This window comes from Pimephales promelas, chromosome 18 (genome assembly GCF_988280905.1).
Source record: "Pimephales promelas chromosome 18, fPimPro1.hap1.1, whole genome shotgun sequence".
In the NCBI taxonomy this organism is placed as follows: domain Eukaryota; kingdom Metazoa; phylum Chordata; class Actinopteri; order Cypriniformes; family Leuciscidae; genus Pimephales; species Pimephales promelas.
The window spans coordinates 1,756,829-1,779,069 of record NC_142786.1 but is presented as its reverse complement, the minus strand read 5'-3'; the positions used below and the strand labels follow the sequence as shown (position 1 = coordinate 1,779,069).

The following is a 22,241-nucleotide window of genomic DNA, read 5'->3' as shown; positions in this document are numbered from 1 at the left end:
AGAAAACATTTTTGTTCAATATCTAAATTCTTTAAAAAGCTCTTTTTTTGTTAAATTTATATTTAAATTCTTTAATAAGGGAGTTTTGGTTTCAGACGATCGTTTTCCTTTCCAAACATGGCTCAAATTGTTCATTTTCATAGAGTAAAATTCAACTCTAATGGAATAATTTTAAAACCCTATCATTACCAGTTACTTTAATTATGCAGCCAAAAGAGTGAAATGAAAAGGAATACGAGTCGAGCAGAGATGAGACCAAGACACCTACAGCTAAAGATATCGATAACATTTTATTAGTTAAAAGATCTGTACAGTTGCTTCTTCCTGAGAATAATTTATACCAATGACAACATGGATTTCACGATTGTTCTGTACACAAAAGTCCAAACTCAACGGGGTCGCTTCAACCCTAGTGTGTCTGTGGTAAAAAATAACATGATTTTACAGAATAAAAGTTTTTGGAAATGAAATCAGAAGGCAGCTTTGATTATATCAATTTACCATAATGTGCTTCAAGTGACTGATATGTGACTAATATATTGGCTTCTGTCCCGGACGTGATATGTTACGCTCACGCCAGGGCGCCTTGGTTTTCCTTCTTAAGTTGAGCAGTTTTATTAAAAAAATACGACTGTGGTTTGGCTTTAGAGTCACGGTGAGTTTTGCACACGAAGCCCTGAGTTTCTGAGCCCTCGACTGACGTCTGAGATCACAATATTTGTTGTCTCTCGTATTTGTTGTGGTCCCATGGTCGACCGGAAGGGGAGGGGCTTAGGGTCTCTATGCAAAACAGTGCGTTGATAAGCCTTTGGATTATTGGAGAGTTCCAGTTGCAGGTTTTGAGTAAGACCGACTTCATTTCTGGATACAAAATAAAACGAACTTGACGCTTCTAACGGTTATAAAACAAAAATATGTTCTGCAAATCCTCTCCTGTAAAAATGTTTCTGTAGCTTCAGTCTCGTAAGGTTTAAAGCCGTGTTCCTCGGATGATCCGGTCATGTGGAGGAACTAGAGCGGCCTGTTGAGCGCCAGCATCTTCAGCCGCGCCTGGTCGATGACGTCCAGCAGGTTCTTGGCGTCGACGGCTAGCGCGTGAGCCGCGGTTAGCATCTGCTTCTTGTAGTCTTGCTGTAGACTGGTCAACACGTACTGTTGCGCCAGACGCATCTTACTGATCAGCTCAGCCAGGTCAGAGTTCAGCAGCTTCTGGGCCATCTCGATCTGAGCCAACCCACACACACAGTCAAGTCACATTCATAAATATAGCGCTTTTACCAATATAGACTGTTTGAGAGCAGCTTTATATTGATGACAGGAAACTACAGTAGGAATGTTTTGTACTGTAAAATTAGTAACGCTTTACAATAAGGTTCATTAGTTAATATCATGAGTTCACATTAACTACAAATGACCTGCACATCTTAATTGATGTTCAATTTTGACATTTACTAATACATTATTAAAATCTTGTTAACATTAATTAATGCACTGACATGAACAAACGATGAACAGCTTAATTTTTATTAACAAAGATTAACAAATGTATTGCTCATGGTTACTTGATACATTAACTAATGCTAACTAATGCAACAGCAGAACTAAACTATTATATTTTTGGTCAGATTAGCATCTAATTCTGACCCATTAATGACTTTTGCCTCAATAAACTCCTAATTACTGCTTATTAATAGTTATTTGTTCAGTTTAGGTATTGAGGATTTAGAGATGTAGAATATGATCATGCAGAATAAGGCATTAATATGTGCTTTATAAGCACTTTATAAGCACTATATAATTTAATAATAATAATATTAATACTTTGAGGTTTGCCTTAAATGTAAAGTGCTTTAGAAATAAAATTTATTATTATTAATATTAATAAACAGTCAATATCCTAGTAATATGCATGCTAGTTAATAGTGAGAATTGGACCCTAAACTAAAGTGTTACCATATTTTTTAAATACTATTAAATACTTGATTTTACAGTGAAATATTGCATTAGTAATATTTCTTAATATTTGTATTTACTAATAAGTAAAAGTATAATAATAATAATTAGTATTATTAAATAATTATTCGATTATTAAATACTAATTATTACTACAAATTTCACAGTGCAGCAAACCTGGAGTTTTTTAAGTCACACTTTAAATAAAAAACAAAAACAATTATGTTTATTATTAATAACATTTTAAATAGAATGCTAAAATTGATTTGTATCATTTTTTATTGTATATATTTTACTAAATATATTCTTTTTTAAATTCTTTTTAAATGGACATTTTTATGATTTAATTCATTACAAGTAATATAATGTAAGTGATATATAAATAAAATGATCAGAATAAAATTTGAATCATTATTATAATTGATAATTCACAATAAATATATACTGCAAAACATTATGAAAAGTATGTAAGGCTGCAATCAATAAATATTTTATTGATAACAAAATAATCTAACATTGATTAACACCATCTAACATAATTTTATAATTAATTAATATTAATAAAATTAATAATTAATTAATATATAATGCATAGTGAATAAATATATAAATATTAAAATAATTAATATTATTAAAAAATAATTATTTATTCTTGTTTTACTTATTAGTGTAGTAAAACACTATTCTGTAAAAATATGTTGTTGTTTTTTTAAAACGATTAATATTAATAAAAACACCGTGTGCTCGACCAGCATGTCCACTCAACAGTGTGTTGCTGACCTCTCTGTGTGTGCTGGCCGGTAACACCGGGATGGTCTCGTCCACCGTCGCGAGTAACGTCCTGAGCGCCAGTCCAACATCCTGAGGAAAACACCAGAGGGGCTCGTCACACACACACACACACACACACACACACTGCAGACAGTGAGATTATCCCAGCAGTTTCCTGACCTTCACCATGGGCACGTACTCCTCCGGGGGCGCCGGCTGGATCCGGCTGGACATCTCGATCACGGCCTTCACCAGACCCGTCACGTTCTCGTACACCTTATCGTTCGAGCGGTCCAGGTTTGCTGTGGGAGGAGGACTGATCTCCTGAGGCTGGATCTGAACACACACACACACACACACACATCAGCATCAGCGTCTGTGGTGCAGTTCTAGGTTTAAACAGCAGGGGGCAGTCCTCTACTGAACCACAGATGACACACTTCTACACCAGTCAATCCCAGACTTTCACAAGATTTCCCACAATGCTCATTATTAATAGATGTGGACTTTATTCAATATCTAAACTGATCAGATTGGGATTTTTAGATTTAATCCTGAAAATATCAAACTCTACATGAGCATTAAAACAAGCTCAACACTGAAAAATACTGAGCAGAGAAAAGCTCATTAATACACACAACCTCTTTAAAAATACAAACTATAAAACACACTGACATAAACACACACACACACAAACACACAGAGACAGACAGACACACACACACACACACACACACACAGGTCTTACCCTCCAGGGCTACATGCAACAGTGCAGGATAAAGCAGGTGAGCGGGTGTGTGTGGGGAGGAAGGCGGATGCAGGAAAACAGAACACATCATTATTAGTCCAAAACAAGCAAACAAACCAAAACTCATAAAGTCATGCAGCTTCAAGAACAGAGGAGGGGGCGACCGAGAGTCACATGACTGCTCACTTCAGCTTCTCTGTGGACGTCTGAGAGCGTTCGGAGTGTTCCCTTAATGTTCGCATATCCAAAAACTGTTTTAAAACGTTTCATAAACTGGACGATCAGAGAAGAACAGGAGAATATTCCGCATCACATGACATTTATAGTGTTCAGCAAACGTGTGTGTGTGTGTGTGTGTGTGTGTGTGTGTGATCATCTGAAGGACTAACTCTGCTGAACACTCAACGGCTTCTTCTCATGAGGATCCACGGGAAGGTTACGACAACAGGAAAACCTCTTTCATAACGGCCACGGGAACACTCTACCGCAGTCCAGTGTGTGTGTGTGGCGTGTGAGTGTGTGACTGAGTATATGTGTCTGAGAGTGTGAGTGTCCGTGTGTGTGTGTGTGAGTGTGTGTGTCTGTATGCGAGTGTGTGTGTGTGTGTGTGAGAGAAAGAGAGAGAGAGTGTGTGTGTGATCCTGAGCGTCTACTGATCGAGCGAGCGTGTCCTCAGCAGTGTGTGTGTGTGTGTGTGTGTTTGATCCTGAACGTCTGCTGAGTGAGCGAGTGTTTGTGTCCTCAGCTGTGTGTGTGTGTGTGTGACTGAGTATGTGTGTGTCTGAGAGTGTGTGATTGTGTGTGTGTGTGTGTGTGAGAGAGAGAGATTTGCAAATGAGTGTTTGTGTCCTCAGCAGTGTGTGTGTGTGACTGAGTATGTGTGTGTCTGAGAGTGTGTGATTGTGTGTGTGTGTGTGTGTGTGAGAGAGAGATTTGCAAATGAGTGTTTGTGTCCTCAGCAGTGTGTGTGTGTGTTTGATCCTGAACATCTGCCGAGCGAGTGTGTCCTCAGCAGTGTGTGTGTGTGTGTGTGATCCTGAACGTCTGCTGAGCGAGAGTGTGTGTGTGTTTGATCCTGAACGTCTGCTGAGTGAGTGTGTGTGTGTGTTGTGAGGTTTGGCTGGAGCCGTCTCAGGTCCACTGGCCCGTGTTCTGCTGACGGAGATCAACTCTCTGTGACTCTGAGTGTGTGTGTGTGTGTGTGTGTGTGTGAGCGGGAAACGCAGGCGTTGGTGAAGTTTAGTTTGTTGACATGCAGAACACAACAGCCAATCCGCATGCGGCACACGTCTCAGATTCCCCTCGTGAGCAGGATCATGCAGGACCGCTGGAGTACCTTGACGCCCTCGTTGTAACTGTCCACCGGGGTCAGGTTGGTCAGGTGACTCGGCGCGCCGGGACGGGGCGGTTTCTTCGGGGGAGCCACATGATCTGCAGGACACACAAACACACGAACTAATCTTCTGACATATTACTCATCATAACACAATAAGCTGATGATAAACGCACATCGCTCTCTATTAAATATTAATGAGTGAAAAAACATAATGAACTCTATAGACTCATTATTAATATTTCATATTCAAACAGCCAATTGCATTCTTTCAGGACAGAACTGTACACAAACACCTAAATGTAAGTGCTGTGATTTTGATAACTCCATTAAAGTTGGTCTTTTAAATGTATCAAATTTGCATAAATATTAAGATTGATTATATTCATCACAAAAATATTACCAGTATGTTTAAAAAAATGTATCTTTGTCAATCTGTTTCCACACATTTTTTTAGTAATTAATTACATATATATACACATATAAATAATAATATTAATTTATAATAAACTATTTAAAAATATATATATAAAAAATACTATATATGTATTCCAATAAATATAGCCAAAATTCTGTGTGTGTTATATATATTAGTGCTGTCAAATCCATAAACTGCATCTGACATGTAATATATGTGTATATATGTATTATGTGTGTGCATCTGTTTTTCTAAACACACACACATATATATTTATACTGTCTATATGCATCCACATACAGTATTATAATGCATACGTACATTATATTATGTAAACAGAATTTTTATTAGATGTGAATAATCATGATTAATAAATTATATATGTGTACTATAGCGAATATATTCTTTTATTTTACTTTTAACTCTTATTTTATTAACTTCCATGGTTTTTAGACCTGGAAATCACAACAGTCAAAGTGAAGCGGAAATGAACAGTCTGTGTTGTGTAAGAAAACCAGAACATCATCCTAGTTGAAGTCATTGTATCATTTGTATTGAAAATGTGCATTAAATCTAAAGGGGAATTTCAGTGTGTGTGTGTGTGTGTGTGTGTGTGTGTGTGTGTGTGTGTGTGTGTGTGTGTTCATACCTGCTTTCCCAACCGGCTGGTAAACGTGTTGCTTCCCCATCTGAAAGAAAACACACAATCAATCACACACAAGCGTTTAACAACACACAGTGGTTTTCCTGCAGACTGGGTTCCTGCTGCCCACCGGGGCCCTGTGGGATTGTGGGTAGCTTGAGGGAAAGACAGGCATATTTCAGATCCAAAAATGAGTTTCACTCAACTAATGTGAGCAAACACGTCGCTCTCGTCCTGCATCAGCTCAGATCTGCTGTAATCATGAGTGATGAAATCTCCCATGATGCCCCTGTCATTTACCCTCCTCTCAGGGTTTCAGATTCCCGCTCAGGAATGAGTTCAGGATCTGCACTTTTCAGCTGTGTGGAAGGTTTTGGCGAGTGTGATCGGCATTACTGGCTGCGACTCTGACAGGAAGTGTGTCCTCGCTACGGCACTGTAAATCTCCCTCTGGGAAGAAACAAAAACAAGCAGGGGATTATGGGAACTCACCGGGGTCTGGAGCGCGCCGTCCTCCCGGTCGATACTGCCCCTCGAGTTCCTCGACTCCGGCTTCTGAACACACACAACACAACACATCAATCAAACACACATTTCCAGATCATGAGGATTATCAAATATTCATGAGATCTGATTATGTCATCATCACATGACTGATGCATTTCCATGACTTTTCCAGTCTAGATTAAAATCATACAACAATAATAATATTAATAATAAATCAAATCAAATTTAAACTAGTGTTGTCAAATGGATTAATTGCATATAACAAAAGTTAGTAAACATATTATATATATATAATATAAATATATATACACACACTTAAATATTTATAAACTTTTATGTTATGCGATTGATCGATATGACAGGAATAGTTCAAACATTTAAATTTGTTTAATTTTATTTTTAACATTAATTGACAACTGTCTTATTTAAATTAAAAAAATAAATAAATACAAATTATTTATAGGTTACTTTATTTCTTATTATCTTATAATTCAAGGTTTTGAAAAACATTAAATACATAAATATATAATAATAAACATTTTGATATTTATATACCATATCTGTAATATTTTATAAATATGTCCAACATTTTGTTTTTACTATTTATATACTACATTTAACTATTTAATGTTTAATTTAAAATTTAAATATTAAATTTCTTCACTTTAGAAATTTACAAAACATTTTAAGATTGTAATAATTAGCATGACTTTTCCTGGCTTGGAAACCACATTTTTTTTTAACTCCCTGAAATTTTACACATAAAATACATAAATAATTCTACTGCTACAACTCATAATAAACATTTTAATATTAAAATCTGTATTATTTTATACATATTTAGAACAATTTTTTATTTAAATTAAATTGCTTAATTTAAAAACTTGATTTCTTGTTTTAACTTTAGAAATGCATGATTTTACCAGACTTGAAGATCACAATTTAAAATTTTCCTGATTTTCCACTTTCGTTCTGACAGACCTCAAAGCCTCAAGAAAAGCAACAAACTTCACAACTTGTTAAAGCACAAAGTAAAGATTTCCCCAAACGATCCAGCGAGTTTATACTCCATGAAGAGGATGAAGAGCATGAAGAACTCCTCACTACACAAGTCTAGTTACCGGCTTTCCGAAACAGAACTTGAAGAGATGCATCCTCTGAGCGGATCGTGAGCGCTGTGTGTGTGTTTCCATGTGAGATGCCTCCAGATTCCTGCTCTCTCTCTCTCTCTCTCTTTCCCTTCCTCCCGCTGCTTCTACACACACACAGCTCCTCTGAGGGCCGATCTCAATGACCAACTACCTGCTATTTTTATACGCAGAAAGTAATATGCAGAATGCAAATGTGCATGGAAAAACCAATGACCTTCTGAATCTACCAGGAACACAACTGCATGGAACACTTTATCCCATAATGCATTGCGTTCAAATTGCCTTTCCATTTCCTGTGCAGTGAATGAACCGTGAATGAACCGAACCATATCAGTTTATGCGGTTATTTAATCAGACGGCTAGGGGAAAAATACCACTTTTTATGCAAAATTAGATTAAAAATGCGAGTACACTGTATTTTAGTATTTTGTCAGATTAATTTATTTTCCAAAACAAATATAAGAGGAGGAAAATATCCACTACTTTGAAACAGCTTTAAATATAAATTACATTGTTTTGAATGACTTTATTCATGTGTTATGAATAATATGATCTTTTCATTTTCATCTATAAAGTTCCCAATAAAAGAGGAAATAGTCAATTGCGATGAAGCATTTTTCGGCTGTACAGTAGAGACATTTATATTCATTTAAATTGTGCTTTTTCCTGTTTCTGTAAAGCCGATTTGAAGCGATTAGTATTGTAAAAAGCTCTGTATAAATAAACTTGGACTATCCAAAATAGGCATTAGCTCATGATAATTTAAATATATATATTTTTTAAGTTGAATAACCAGTAAAAATAACTCTATAGTGTTGTGATTTGTAATACTCATGAGATTTTAGTAAGAACATCCTGAAGTATAGGGTGCACTAGGGTGCAGTATGCAGTGCACTAGTGTTCATTCCAGACACACTCGGATTCTTTCCTTTTGAGAAGAGCTTTTTCATTTTTTTCCTTGAAGAATGAGAAGATGCCAGCGTTTCTCAGGAAGGCACGAACCACACGGGTTTCCACCGATTCCCACAAACCCCCGCTGCCAAATGAGACGATCGCTTATGACACGCGTGTGATGCGGCGCCCAAGTTTCCACTGGACAGAGAGCGATATCACAGTCACATGTCTGCTAACAACACTCCTCCCATCTAAAGTTTCAGCCTGCGGAGGAAATCACTCGAGTGTCAGATCTGGTGAGTGTTCATTAAACTCCTCTCTCGGGAACCGAAACCCCCACAAACCCCCACTGACACATCATCTGGAGACCAACAGCTTGAGGAAGACGTCGCATCTGAGATCGGCGTTTGGCAGGAATGTGGATGTGAAGGAATAGTTTCCTCTGGCGAGAAGAAGACAGTTTCACTCGCAGGTGCGCACAGATTTACAGCTTTGTTTTCAGGACGGGACTGTTTTATTCCATCTTTTTCTCAGAGTAACAACAACCACAGCACATGCAATAGATGCCAAACACACTCAAAGTGACCAACAAGCCATATGAAAATGCTGGAAGTGAATCAGAAAAGCTATGAATCATTTCAAGAAAAACAGCATTTCTTCCTGCTAATTTGAAATGTTTAATGTGACTTATTGCCTTTCCAAACTCAAAACCTCCGGTCCATCAAGACCACTTATGAAACTACACGGCAAACGTGACCCAGAAATATTACAATATTCACATACGAAAACCCATGTGAGAGATTAGAGCTCATTTACATATAGCAGTCTTAAAGGTACAGTAGTATAAAGGTGGAAAATGGTCAATAAACTGAATTATGACTAAATTATAACAAATAAACAAACCTTTATTATTATATATTCATATGAATTTACATTTATTGTTTGTTATTATTAATGACTATGTATTAGTATATTTATTATATACTTTAAGATGTACATTTTCTAAAATTATAAGTGGACTAGAAAAGAAAACGCAAGAAAAGTGTAGAATTTAACTATTAAAAATAATTAAAATATATTCTTTTTAGATAGTTAAGATTTTATGGAACTATTCATTCAAATTCGTGGATATTTCTAGAACAATATGAATAGTATTAGGGCTGTAAAAAGGGTTGAGAAATTGAGTTGGATTTTTTTTTTACTAAAATGATAGTAATATTTGAATAATATTTAAATTTTAAGGAGATAATTTTAGTTAGAGGAGTGTGCTAACAAGAAGGCATAATGAGAAATATAAACCAAATCAAGCACTGTATTAAATTGTTTATGCAAAACGATTAAATAGCATGACAGTTACAACTACTATACATAATTTATTATTTAAACTAAAATTTGCAGGACTTTTCCAGGCTTAAAAAAAGTTTTTTTTTTTTTAATTTCCTGAATATTTTATTTTTAAACTTCCATAAATATTTAGAACCTTTTTAAAAACATTTAATTATTATAATTAAACGGTTCATGTTTTTTTTATTATTATTATTATTTAAAGTGATGGAAATAGGCTCATTTTACAACTCCCCCAGAGTTAAACAGTTGTGTTTTACCGTTTTCGAATCCATTCAGCCGATTTTCTGATATTTAGAAGAATATCAGTCACCAGTCTCATTGACTTCCATAATATATATTTTTTCCTACTATGGAAGTCAATGAGACTTGTTATGTCCAGGACTTTTTAAGATTACATTAATTAATTTTTTTTTTAATTGGACTAATATTTGAAACTCAAATTTGAGCTTGACAGCCCTGAATAGTGTGGTGTATGAGTGTGTCAGTACCAAGAAGCTCTCCTCGTGCTCCAGCCACCTCTGGTCCTCCTCCATCTGCTGCTGCTGCTTCATCAGTGTCTCCTCCATCAGGTGTGTGACGGGCATCACCTGAGTCCGGCCCAGAGCCGCCCCATCCTGACACACACACAGAACACAGCAGCGTTTATGACCGCACTCCACTGAACACTCATTCAACGGCCTCATCTGCTCACTCGCTCACTCACTCACTCACTCACTCACTCACTCACTCACTCACACTCACTCACTCACACACACTCACTCACTCACTCACCTCCATGTTCGGAGACCACACGGGATGGTTCCAGGTCTCGTGTGGGTCGAGGACCGAGGCTTGTGGGGGGAATCCTGCTCCGGGCACGAGTGCACTGGGATATCCAGACCCCTGGACAGATGAAAGACATTTGATTTAAAGCACATTTACATTTATTTATTAAAAAAAAAAAAGTTTATTTATAAAAAATACAAAAAAAAATACTGTAGCTATCAGAGTTATTTTAAGTATTATTTATATACTATTTTAGTTTTTATTAATAATTTGAATTAGCTTTAATTTTTTTAATTATTAATAATTTTGCTATGCGCTCGTCACTTTTTATCATTTTTAATTAATTTTTATTTTACTTATATTTTTACATTTTCAGTTTTTAGTACATACAACTAAAACTTATTTCAGTTAGTTTTTAATATTTATATTTTTTTTATTTCAGCTTTGAATAACCTTTATTTTTATATTTTATTTTTGTCAGACTTAATTTAAATTTTTTTTTGCAATGTGCTTATGTCATTTTTATTAGTTTTTATATTTCTCTTTAGTTTTAATTTTTTTTCGATTCTTTCAGGTTGTTTTTAAAACAATTTATTAAACTTATTTCAGTTAGTTTTTCATCTAATATTTATTTTTATTTTAGCTTTCAATTAGCTTTATTTTTCTAAACTTTTAATTTTAGATTAATTGTTAACCAATTTTGTTATGTGCTTTTCTCATTTTTATTAGTTATGTCTATTTCTCTCTAAAAAAAAAAAATCAGTTTTACTTTTTTAATTCCAACTTAGTTTTTCAAAAAATATTTATATTTCATTTCAGAATCAATTAACAATTTTTTAATGGATTTTTTTCAAACAGATTTAGTCTTAGATAACAATAAAACGTATAGCGATTTTCCATATTCACATTTAATATTGTAGTACGGTATTTATATCCTTGTTAAATCATTTTACTCTCATAAATGTCACATTATGTAAGTAAAGTGTGTTATGAAAGCCGTGTCAGGTTGTCTTCAAGAACCCCATCTCACACACTCTCAGAAAGGCCAATAATCACCCTGACACAGAAACCAGCGGATTGAGCACAAAAGCCTTTTAAGGCATGAAAACAGAGCGGTGATGCGTGTGTGTGTGTGTGTGTGTGTGTGTGTGAGCTGATGGAATGCACCTGGAGTCAACAATAGCATGCGTCAGAGGCGCTCGCGGACGAGCTGTGAAATAACTGCATCGAGCTGAAGCCAGCCAATCACACACTCTTCTAGATAAACACAAGTAAATCAGGGTGTTTGGGCAGAGAGAAGTGCAGTGCTATCTGAAGTGTGTTTGGCTATTTGTTGAATGTTTATGTTGGCCAGTTTTGGGATATTTCGTGAGGGTTTGGCGACAGTAATCAGTCAGGTATGACATCAATAACAGGCTCTCCATTGCAGTGACATTATGTGAGCAGCAGAAAAAAAAAATTATTCACATCCTGCACCCCAACAATTATATAGCTATTTATTTATTAACCTCAGCTGCTCTTAACATGTCGGTCAAAAATGACTGAAATTTATTTCTTTATTTCAATGAAATGAATGTCCTATATTTTAATTCGATAATGTTTTTTATTTTAGGGGATTTTATGGTACTAAATTATATTTACGCTGTATTTATAATCCATTTATTCACTTTTTGAGCATAAACCTGAAAATTAAACTTCCAACTTAAATTGTCGTACATCTTAAATGCTTTAGAGGACAGACTTAAGTTTGATCTTTTTTCAAAGACGAATTTTCAGGACCATTTTATAATTATTTTGTATATTTAAATATGGAATATGTTTATATTTTTATTTGGATGCGATTAATCACAATTAATTTTTGCACAGCCCTAATATATATATATATATATATATTTTTTTTTTTTTGGGTCAAAAATGACCCGAGAGCACCGAATGAAGAGTAGTACCTGGTAGTGATTGAGCTGACCAGCGTGTTGAGGACTGGGGAAATATCCATCACTGGATCGAGGACTCGGGTATCCAGGTCGGCTGGGCTGTGGAAACCAAAACCAGTTACTCAAACACACACACACACACACTGTAGAGTATTGCAGATCTCTGATACACATGTTTGTGTCCCTGAGGTTCACCTTCGGAGGAGCCTCGTCTGAATTGCCAGTGTCCCAGGACACGGTGACCTGTCTCCTCATCTCCATGCGGAAGCGCTCCTCCTGTTGGGCCTTCTCCTCATCCAGGATCGTGCTGCAGGGACACACACTCAGAGCAATCAGGACATCTGCTTTCTTAAAAGTGATTAGACTGACCTTTGCCTTAGATTAGACAAACTAAAAAAAAAATACAACATTTTAAATATAATATCACTTATTTTTCATATATTTGTATTTATAGAGCAAACTTTCATTTCACCAAACACAGAAGTGCAACAAAATAAAATGCAAATGATTCACATTAGGTGTGTAACTGATAAATAGTGTTTTCTGAAACGCTTCATTGTTATTCTTCATTAGTGTTATACAAAATTAGTACAAACTAAATTGCACCACTAAAATTCACAGAGATGACATATAATATTTAAAGAAGAATTATTAATAATGAATTATTATAAATGGTTAATTTGTTGCATATTAGAGCACAACAAGAAAATGAGAACTTAAATATATTATTATAAATATTATAATATGTTAAAAAATAAATGTTATATCATTGATCATTCTGGAGTGACCAAGACTCTCTGGAAGCTAAACAGAGACCTCTAGTGTCAGAAACCAAGAAGAGCATAAAAGTATTGCAAACACTGTCAAACAGCTTTACTATGACATCACATGTGACATAAATCATCTAGAAGATGCTTTTATCCAGATTTGCTTTACAAAAGCATGAGTAAAGCAGTCCACACACACACTGATCTGAGCACACACACACACACACACACTGACCTGAGCTGAGTCTTGAGTTCGGTGAAGCGCGGGCGTTTGCTGGGGTCGTACGCCCAGCACTTGGTCATGAGGCTGTAGAGGGTCGGGGGGCAGTTCTGCGGCATCGCTAACCTCTCGCCGTTCTCGATCCGCCCAATCACGTCGTTATTCTTCACACCCTGGAAGGGCTTGATGCCGAACATGAGGATTTCCCACATACACACACCTGACGGAGAGACACGAGCAGAAATCTGCCTCATCATCACAAATAAACTCCAAAAGACACTGGATTCGGCAAAGTAAAAATAAAATCAAACAATTATTATAGAATATATGAAGAGTAAACGATTTTATGGTTTAATCAGAGAGGATAGCTTGACCAATGTAATTATTGTCATATCTGAATAGAGGCAAAATAAAATTGACCAAATAAAAATTTTTAATAGAAAATATTAAATTCAATTAAATTCAATTGAATATACATTTAAAAATATATAATATTGGTCACATCTGAATAGAGGCAAAAAAAAAAATGACAAAATTAATGTTTTAATAGAAAATATAGATCCTCACACACCTGAATTATTCATAGGTGCATAGGATTAAAGTCCAATATAATATTTTAATATTAAAATAACTTTTATATAAATTAAAAAAAAACATTTATATATATATTTTTTAAAAACATTTATGTATATATATATACATTTAAAAAATATATATTTTAATATATATATATATATAGTGAGTGGGATTTATATAAATTCTCCACAAAAATAATCCAAAATTTTTTATGTTATATTATTAAGAGTAAAATTATCAAATGAATAATTAATAATAATAATAATAAATATTGTTTTAATACTAGAAAGATCAAACCAAAAAAAAAAAAAAAAAAAATCAAAGCATATTTATGGTGTTCAAGATCAACTGTGAGACACAGTATAATGGAGGAGCAGTTACCAAACATCCAGACGTCGCTGGCTGACGTGAACCGCCGGAAGTTTATGGATTCTGGAGCCATCCATTTGATCGGCAGTTTCCCTTTAGAAGCTGGAAAACACACACACACACACACACACACTGTATTTGTATTTTGTACTTCAAATTTGTACTTCAACACAAACATAATCAAAAAATTCAACATTAAAAAATAAGACTAAACTAATTTGTATGTACAACTTTATTAAAGATTATTCACATGTTGGGTCCATCTTACAAAATGTTTCATGGCATTAACAATTAGGCAGACTAAAAAAGTTTTTTACAGACTATAAACAAATCAAATATTCCTTCACTATCCACCAGAGGCCGCTGTTCTCTTCACTATCCACCAGAGGCTGCTGTTTCCTTCACTATCCACCAGAGGCCGCTGTTCCCTTGTTCTCGGCATGTTATTTCTTGCATTAATTATATATTTTTGAAGGGTTAAAATCAGCGGTTTGTCAGGATCTGAGGTGGACGGCAAATCAAGCTACATTTCTTAACCTGTAGCTTTTGTAGCGTCCTTGTCCACCTGGTATGATGAAAACCTCTGAGACTTGTAGTGTTTTTTACTACACATACATATTAAGTACATGAAGTTGTTTTGAGGTTAATCGCTTGTTAAATGGCAGTGTGAATTACCTTTATAATAGGAACTGTCCTCCATGTATCGAGAGAGACCGAAGTCACCGAGTTTCACGCAATCCGTGGACGACACCAGCACGTTCCTGGCAGCGATGTCCCTGCGGAAAACACACGTTGATCTCCAGAAAAGAGTTGCGCAAACGTCAGTGGTGTTGATGCTCACCGGTGCACGAAGCGTTTGCTCTCCAGGTACGCCAGCGCTGTGCTCAGCTGGTAGGAGAACAGGATCAGCGTGGACAGGTCCAGGTTGTACTTCCTTACTTGCAAGAACGACCTCAACTAAAAACAAACACAATGGTGAGTCTAGAAGATTATCAACCAAAAGAGGAGTTTAAAGTGCCCCATTATGCATTTTCAGATATAATAAAGCTGTTTGTGAATCAAAATACACAATAAATCGATTTATTATTTTATTAAGAAAGAAGCGATTCTTAAATGCCAGTTATGACATGTAAATATTTGCATGATGTCAGTCTATGGTCTTCATTGGCTGCTCATGAACAATGTCTTTGACCCTCAAACACTTTATTTGTATCTGAGACTGGAAGTGTTTGGTTTGCAAAATCCAAAAGCAAATCCACTTCCAAAGGATTTATTCGGTAAAACCGATGCCATCGTGTATAAAGGGCTGAGAATCAATCAGATATGCAATTGGGTTTTCCAACACACACTGCAAGCGGTCGACCAATCACAACAGATTAGGCCTTCTGACCAATCAGAGCAGACTCCCAGAAAAGGCGGGGTTTAGAGACACTGAATAATTTATCAAAATTTCAGAGCCGATGCTGCAGTGTATGTTATGAGAAAATGAGTGTTTTTTTGACCTTGGATGCACCTATTAAGTCTCAAACCGTATTTACTTTATAGCCCCGTAATTGTGGACAAATGTGGGCACAGAGGACTCAGGTGTGATCCTAATTTTTATTTATTATAAATGTTATATCACTGTCTTCGATAAAGTTTTGTCTATCCATTTATGGCATTTTTTTGTATTTTGGGGGTATTTTTGAATTTATTTACTTCAAAAAGTACCATATTTTCTATGTAAATTATGCTTATTTTTTATGTTTTATTTGTAAAAAAATTTTTAACTACATTAAAATATCATTCCAATAAGTTCTTAGAGCTAAAACCTAAAGATGAAGTGACTTTGCCGTCACCTGGTGTCTTATTTTGGCTTATTTTAGAATACAGTTTTTCCCCATTCATTTCTATGGGTGCCCATTTTTGACCCAAATACAAGATTAAGGATTTTTTTTTTCACCCTTTTAACATTGTAGAATTGAGTAAAAAAAAAATGTGTGTGTGTGTTCAGGAGGAAAACTTAGGAAAAGTAGCCAAGTTTTGTACAGCTCAGATCAAGGAAAGTATTTTTTAAAAATAAATCAAACTACTTTGCCCACATTTGTCCAGAATACGGTTTAAAGGAAACTGCTAAACAAAATTAGGAGCCTTTAAAAAAGGGGCACTTTGAAACGACAGCAAGCCTCACCTCTCCAAGCGTACACAACTCCATGATGATCCAGACGGGATTTTCCGTGATTATCCCGATCAACTTCACAATGTGCGGATGGTCGAACTGCCGCATTGTCACTGTCAAGCGTTACATCACACAAACATTCTCATGCAAAACACTTTTGCAAAATCATAATGGTTTATGTGATTCTGACTTCTCAAAAACTGTGGCAGTGGTGACTTCCTCATATTCAACTCGACTATGAGTCATGTGTTCAGGTGGAATAACCATGGTGGAGAACAAACGCTAAAAGTGGTGTGGGTCACTAGTGTGAAGCCAGCGTTACTTAAAATACTCACGAGCTTCCTGTAGAAACTTCTCACGCACGCTGTCAGAAGTGCAGTTCTTACACGTCTTTATGGCCACCGATAATGATGGATTCTCCTGTCCGGAAGAGCACATGATGATATTTTATAAACAGTGACGTTTTAGTTTGTTTTAACAGTTCCAGAACACAGTAAAGAGCAGGAGACCAGACGAACAGGTTAGAAAACATTTTTGGGACATTACAAACCATTGTATATTTGTGTGACATTATTAGTTTCTAACAATAGCCAACATAAAATATAAAAATTAGGGCTGTGCAAAAATTAATTAGTGCAAAAATTAGTGTTATTCATATATAAAATATTTATTTATATTTATTTATATTTATATTTATTTATTATATTTAACCTAATATAGATTATGTATTTATATATTTATATAGAATTTAAGTGCAAATAATTCTTAAATATATACATGCATGCATAGATATTTATATATACAAAATAATTATATACAGCACACACAAATATATTATGTAAACACAGACTTTTATTTTGGATGCGATTAATCGCAATTAATTTTTGCACAGCCCTAATAAAAATAAACAATTCTGATATAAATCAATAAAATAGATACATACATCAATTGTTTAAAATTGTCATAAATTCAAATATGTATTTATTTAAATATTTTTTACATTTTAAATTGATTTTAAATTCCAAATATATTTATTTTAAAAGAAGAAAACAAAAAAAAAACAAAGACAAAACAGAAGAATGGGTAACAGTGTAAGATTTAGTCTAATTTAAGATCTCTAGATAGTTTAGGACCAAATGTTGACTTCTAACTTGCTTAACTTATTTGTTCTTACTAATAAACTTATTATCAAAAAAAAAAATGCATTAATTAAAGATCCATATTTGATTGATAATTTTTTTACAACCATTTTCATAACAAGGTTTTTTAGGTTTTAAAGTTTAATGAATGCATTAGACTAGTTAGTGCTAAATAATAGTTGGAAGATTAATCCGCCGCTGGTTGTATAATCGGGTTTTTTAATGATCATTTTTGTGAGTAAAATAAAGCCTGTGGTAAACGTAACTTGACAACAACAAAAAACATAAAAACAACAAAAAATTAATAATAATCAATAACTTGACAATATTTTGACGTTTTGTCCTATAATGTAAACTGCCCAAACGGTCTTATCTAGTCACTTATTAGAAACACATGTTTTCAAAAATAAACATAACTGCTTCAAAATGTGTGTGCAGTTTGTGTTGTAGAACAAAACATCAAGTATGGTCCAGTTATGTTTACCACAGGCTTTATTTCACTCATAAATAAATGAGCCACTGGAGAATGCGTCTTCCGGGTCCTGACAGTGTTTGTTCGGTATGGACTGTTGTTTGGACCGTGTGGATGATGAATGTGCAGTTTACCGGACTGATGTAAACCCCTTGGTGGACGTCACCGAACTGTCCCTCGCCGATACACCGTCCCAGCTCGATTCTGTCCCGCTGGATCTCATAGTCCTGAGCTGCGGACGAAAGACACAAGGAGGCAGACGTCACAAACCTGAAGCTCATCATCAGAGGAGCATCACAAACCCTGGGCGTCATGCGTTCAGAGGACGAGCGCAACCATATTTACTGAACGCACAGCTCAGCGATTCACCAGTGCAGGTTTACAAACACTGAGGTCATGACCTTAGTCAGGGTAGATGTCATATTTAATAATCCACAAATCGAGGCAGTGAGCGACAGAAAGACATGCATTTAATGCGTTTCAACTACACATTGAAAATGTGTCTATTAAAAAACTTAATAATAATAAATAATAAATCTAGATGACAAAAAATTGGTTATGAAAATTAAAGTTAACATAAGATGATGCTGATTAAGATGATTGAGAAATGCACAAAAATGCCAGATATTTTGTCATATTAAATATGGCGTTGACTAATGTACATGACCTATATCAAAATAAGTATTCAAGAAACTCTTAAATATTATGTAAAAATCATTATATAGCAAAATAATAAAAAATTGTAACATTATAAATGTCTTTACTGTGATTTTTGTTCAATTTAATGCATCTTTTCTGAATATCATAGTAAAACATTTTTGTAATTTAAAAAAATGCACCATTTATTAAAACAAACAAACTAAAAACTAAGAAGTATAAATGAGCAAAACAAAAATCTATTCATTGTCTACATATCAATGACTTCTGCAGGTTTTCTGTTATACGAAATATTTAAGCTCATAAATATATAAATGGGTTACTATTATTTGTATTAATATTTGGTTATGATTTGGATTTGGTTATTATTAATATTCATATTATTTTGATTAATAATAATAAAACAAAGATGCTTAAGAATAAGATAAAGCCTTAAAGAAGAAGTATGCCATGTTTTGGGTGTTAAAATACTTTTGACTGATAGATTTGGACACTGACAACGCCAAGGTCAAGGGTCAGAATACACAATACTACACATTTGATGAAAACCTGCATTTGCCAATAATACGAGAAGGAACCTGCTACCAAAACAACACAAGCACACGGCAAAACTGAGACAGAGAGAGAAAAACAGAAAAGAAACTGAGAGAAACACAGACAGAGGGATGGCGTTACCTGCGTCTAATCCATAGCATTCGGCTGGTGTTAAAGAGAAGAGTGAGAGATTGGGCATTTAGATCAGAATTAAAGCTCAGGATGAAAGAGAAACAGAGGGATGAGATGAGATGATAGACATGTCAAGCACTCAGGAAAGAGCTGTTATAAATCGACACACTGACGTATGCGTGTTTGTACGGAAGCGATTGCATTCACTTGAAGAAAAAAAATCTACTCTGTTTTTCTGAATTAACAAGTTAATTATCTCAGAATTACAAGATAATCTTTCATGGAAAAAAGTTTTTGCCGTTTTTTTAATTAACAAGTTAATTATCTCAGAATTACAAGATAATTTTTCATGGATTTTTTTCTCTGTTTTTCTGAATTAATGAGTTAATTATCTCAGAATTACAAGAAACTTTAATGGATTTTTTTTGCTCAGTTTTTCATGAGTCATGTTTTTAATGAGTTCATTATCTCAGAATTACGAGATAATTTTTCATGGAAAAAGTTTTTGCTGTTTTTCTGAATTAACGAGTTCATTATCTCAGAATTACAAGATAATCTTTCATGGATTTTTTTCTCTGTTTTTCTGAATTAACTAGTTAATGATCTCATAATTACGAGATAATTTTTCATGAATTTTTTTTCTCTGTTTTTCTGAATTAATGAGTTAATTATCTCAGAATTACAAGAACATTTTTAATGGATTTTTTTGCTCAGTTTTTCTGAATTAATGACTTGATTATCTCAACAACTCAGAAATTCAGAAAAACAGAGCAAAAACTTTTTTTCCATGATCAATTATCTCGTAATGCTGAGATAATTAGCTCATTAATTCAGAAAAACAGAGTAGATTTTGTTTCCTCAAGTGAATGCAATATGCTTCCGTATGTTTGTATCCAGCATATTATAGAAAATAAACTACAAGACAACATGAAGAATGACTTGGAAAATGAGCAATAAAATCAAATCAAACGTCTCATTCTCGATCTCATTCTAAAACGTTTAGATATTTTTCTTGTTTTAACAATGAACACTTAAAATTGATACATTTCTCAGAAAAGATCCTTAGATTTCATAAAATACTATTTCTTTTTGCACTTTTTGCAGTGAAAGAGCAAACGCAATATATATATATATATATATATATATATATATATATATATACTGTATAACAATAACATTTTTGTGAAAAGCTAAATCCACTCCGGACACAACGTGAGGGTTAAAGGTACAATATGCAAGATTGTTTCGCCACCAGGGGTCGCTAAACTCTAACAATAACAAAGGCGTATATTAATGACATATATTCTGCATTAAGCGGAATTATGGATCTTGTCGTCAAGCTGATGGATCTTTTATGGATGAGTGAATACAGTGATGTTTTTAAAACGACTGTGGTGTCAAGCAGGGCGCGATTGCTAGACGTATACCAGCGCCACACACAACGCGACACGCAAGTGCTGGATCAGTTTATTAGAGGAATGAAACTTGAGGTAACGTTAACTCAGCGCTGCTAAATCACATCACACTAAACAGCATTTGAGTGTGTTGTATGTTGTTAGTTAGGTTGTTAGTTGGCTGTATGAGACTAAGCTAGATCAACATTAGATAATAACAAACAGATCGTATTCTAACTTTTCATCATGTTGAACAAAATTACATTGATTATAGTTTGCTCAACATTCGCTCAAGTAACCCGCAACAGTCGCCTCTAAGCCGAAGTTAGTCGCGGACGTGGTGCTCTCGGCATCTCGAAAGATGTTGATCTTTGTTTTAGTCCTCTTTTTGTCTCAAAGTCTGCTAGCCCAGTTGTCCACGTCTGTCGTCATGGTTACAATCGCAGTACGAGGCCAAACCTGGCGGAAACCGTGGGTAACGCGGATATGACGTCATTGACTAGCGACTCCTCATCCCTGCTCACACGCCCCGTTTCCTTGGTTAAAAATCGCAATTTTCTCACGATTTACAAATAGTTGGAAACATTTCGGATATTGAAAGTGATCAACTAAACAAAATATATAAAATTGGCCAAGTGGTTTTTGGATATTTTACAGCAAAAATCCTGCATATAGCACCTTTAAGTCACCTCATGAAAATTTGCACTGTAAAATAATTTAAAAAAGAGAGATTATTGGAGTACATTTTATGCAAGTCTTACTACTTTAATGTGTTAATTTGTATCCTTTTCTAATTATTTGTGGAATTTACTAGTTTTACCATTTTTACAGTTACAGTTTTTACAGTTTTACCATTTTTTTTTCTCAGAGTGTGTGTGAGTGTGTGTGTGTAAATAATGGCACGTTTTCATTCAAAGACACTCGTAACGCATTAAGTCGGTGTGTGTTCAGAATCCTGTGATTGTTTGTACAGGCCCGCATGTAAAGTCACACACTCGTGAATGTTAGTGTTCAGTCGCTGACTCACACACACTCACACACACTCGCTCTCCTCACATCTCTGACTGCTTCGCTCTTATAATAATCTAATCTATCCCTATAAACTTTCCATTGCACAAACACAGATTTTATAGTGGAAAAATTTTTTTATAGGAGATTGTTATATTAGGAACTGTTGTTGGGGATCCAAATATTGTTCTTCTATTGCATTGCTGAGAAAATCCCCTTATGGGACCTTTACTTTTAAGAGTGTAGTGTGTTTATATAACGTTAATTCAGATTAAACTCGTTGCGTTTTTACAGTGGATTAATAAACGAAGCGAATTGTGTCTGATTTAGACAAACCCAGTGACACACACA

At 34.7% G+C, this 22,241-nt stretch overlaps 1 protein-coding gene across 14 annotated transcripts in view; it reads right to left on the bottom strand.

Moving 5' to 3' along the window:
• Nucleotides 1–271: 271 nt before the first annotated feature.
• The window catches only part of ptk2aa (protein tyrosine kinase 2aa), an 80,420-nt gene continuing 58,450 nt past the window's right edge, over nucleotides 272–22,241 (bottom strand). For 6 of the 14 annotated variants that reach the window (XM_089123195.1, XM_089123197.1, XM_089123199.1 and 3 more), the window contains 17 exons: nucleotides 19,498–19,521; nucleotides 18,300–18,397; nucleotides 16,890–16,974; nucleotides 16,567–16,667; nucleotides 15,238–15,353; nucleotides 15,072–15,172; nucleotides 14,409–14,498; nucleotides 13,467–13,671; nucleotides 12,477–12,771; nucleotides 10,537–10,647; nucleotides 10,254–10,379; nucleotides 6,359–6,421; nucleotides 5,873–5,912; nucleotides 4,809–4,903; nucleotides 2,905–3,060; nucleotides 2,734–2,814; nucleotides 272–1,224 (listed from right to left, as the gene is read on the bottom strand). In XM_089123195.1, the coding sequence (XP_088979321.1) occupies nucleotides 1,012–1,224; nucleotides 2,734–2,814; nucleotides 2,905–3,060; nucleotides 4,809–4,903; nucleotides 5,873–5,912; nucleotides 6,359–6,421; nucleotides 10,254–10,379; nucleotides 10,537–10,647; nucleotides 12,477–12,771; nucleotides 13,467–13,671; nucleotides 14,409–14,498; nucleotides 15,072–15,172; nucleotides 15,238–15,353; nucleotides 16,567–16,667; nucleotides 16,890–16,974; nucleotides 18,300–18,397; nucleotides 19,498–19,521 (2,000 nt within the window). In that variant the 3' untranslated portion in view covers nucleotides 272–1,011. The remainder of the gene's footprint in view (nucleotides 1,225–2,733; nucleotides 2,815–2,904; nucleotides 3,061–4,808; nucleotides 4,904–5,872; nucleotides 5,913–6,358; nucleotides 6,422–10,253; nucleotides 10,380–10,536; nucleotides 10,648–12,476; nucleotides 12,772–13,466; nucleotides 13,672–14,408; nucleotides 14,499–15,071; nucleotides 15,173–15,237; nucleotides 15,354–16,566; nucleotides 16,668–16,889; nucleotides 16,975–18,299; nucleotides 18,398–19,497; nucleotides 19,522–22,241) is intronic. The other 8 variants (XM_089123208.1, XM_089123203.1, XM_089123207.1 and 5 more) reach the window with 3 other exon arrangements.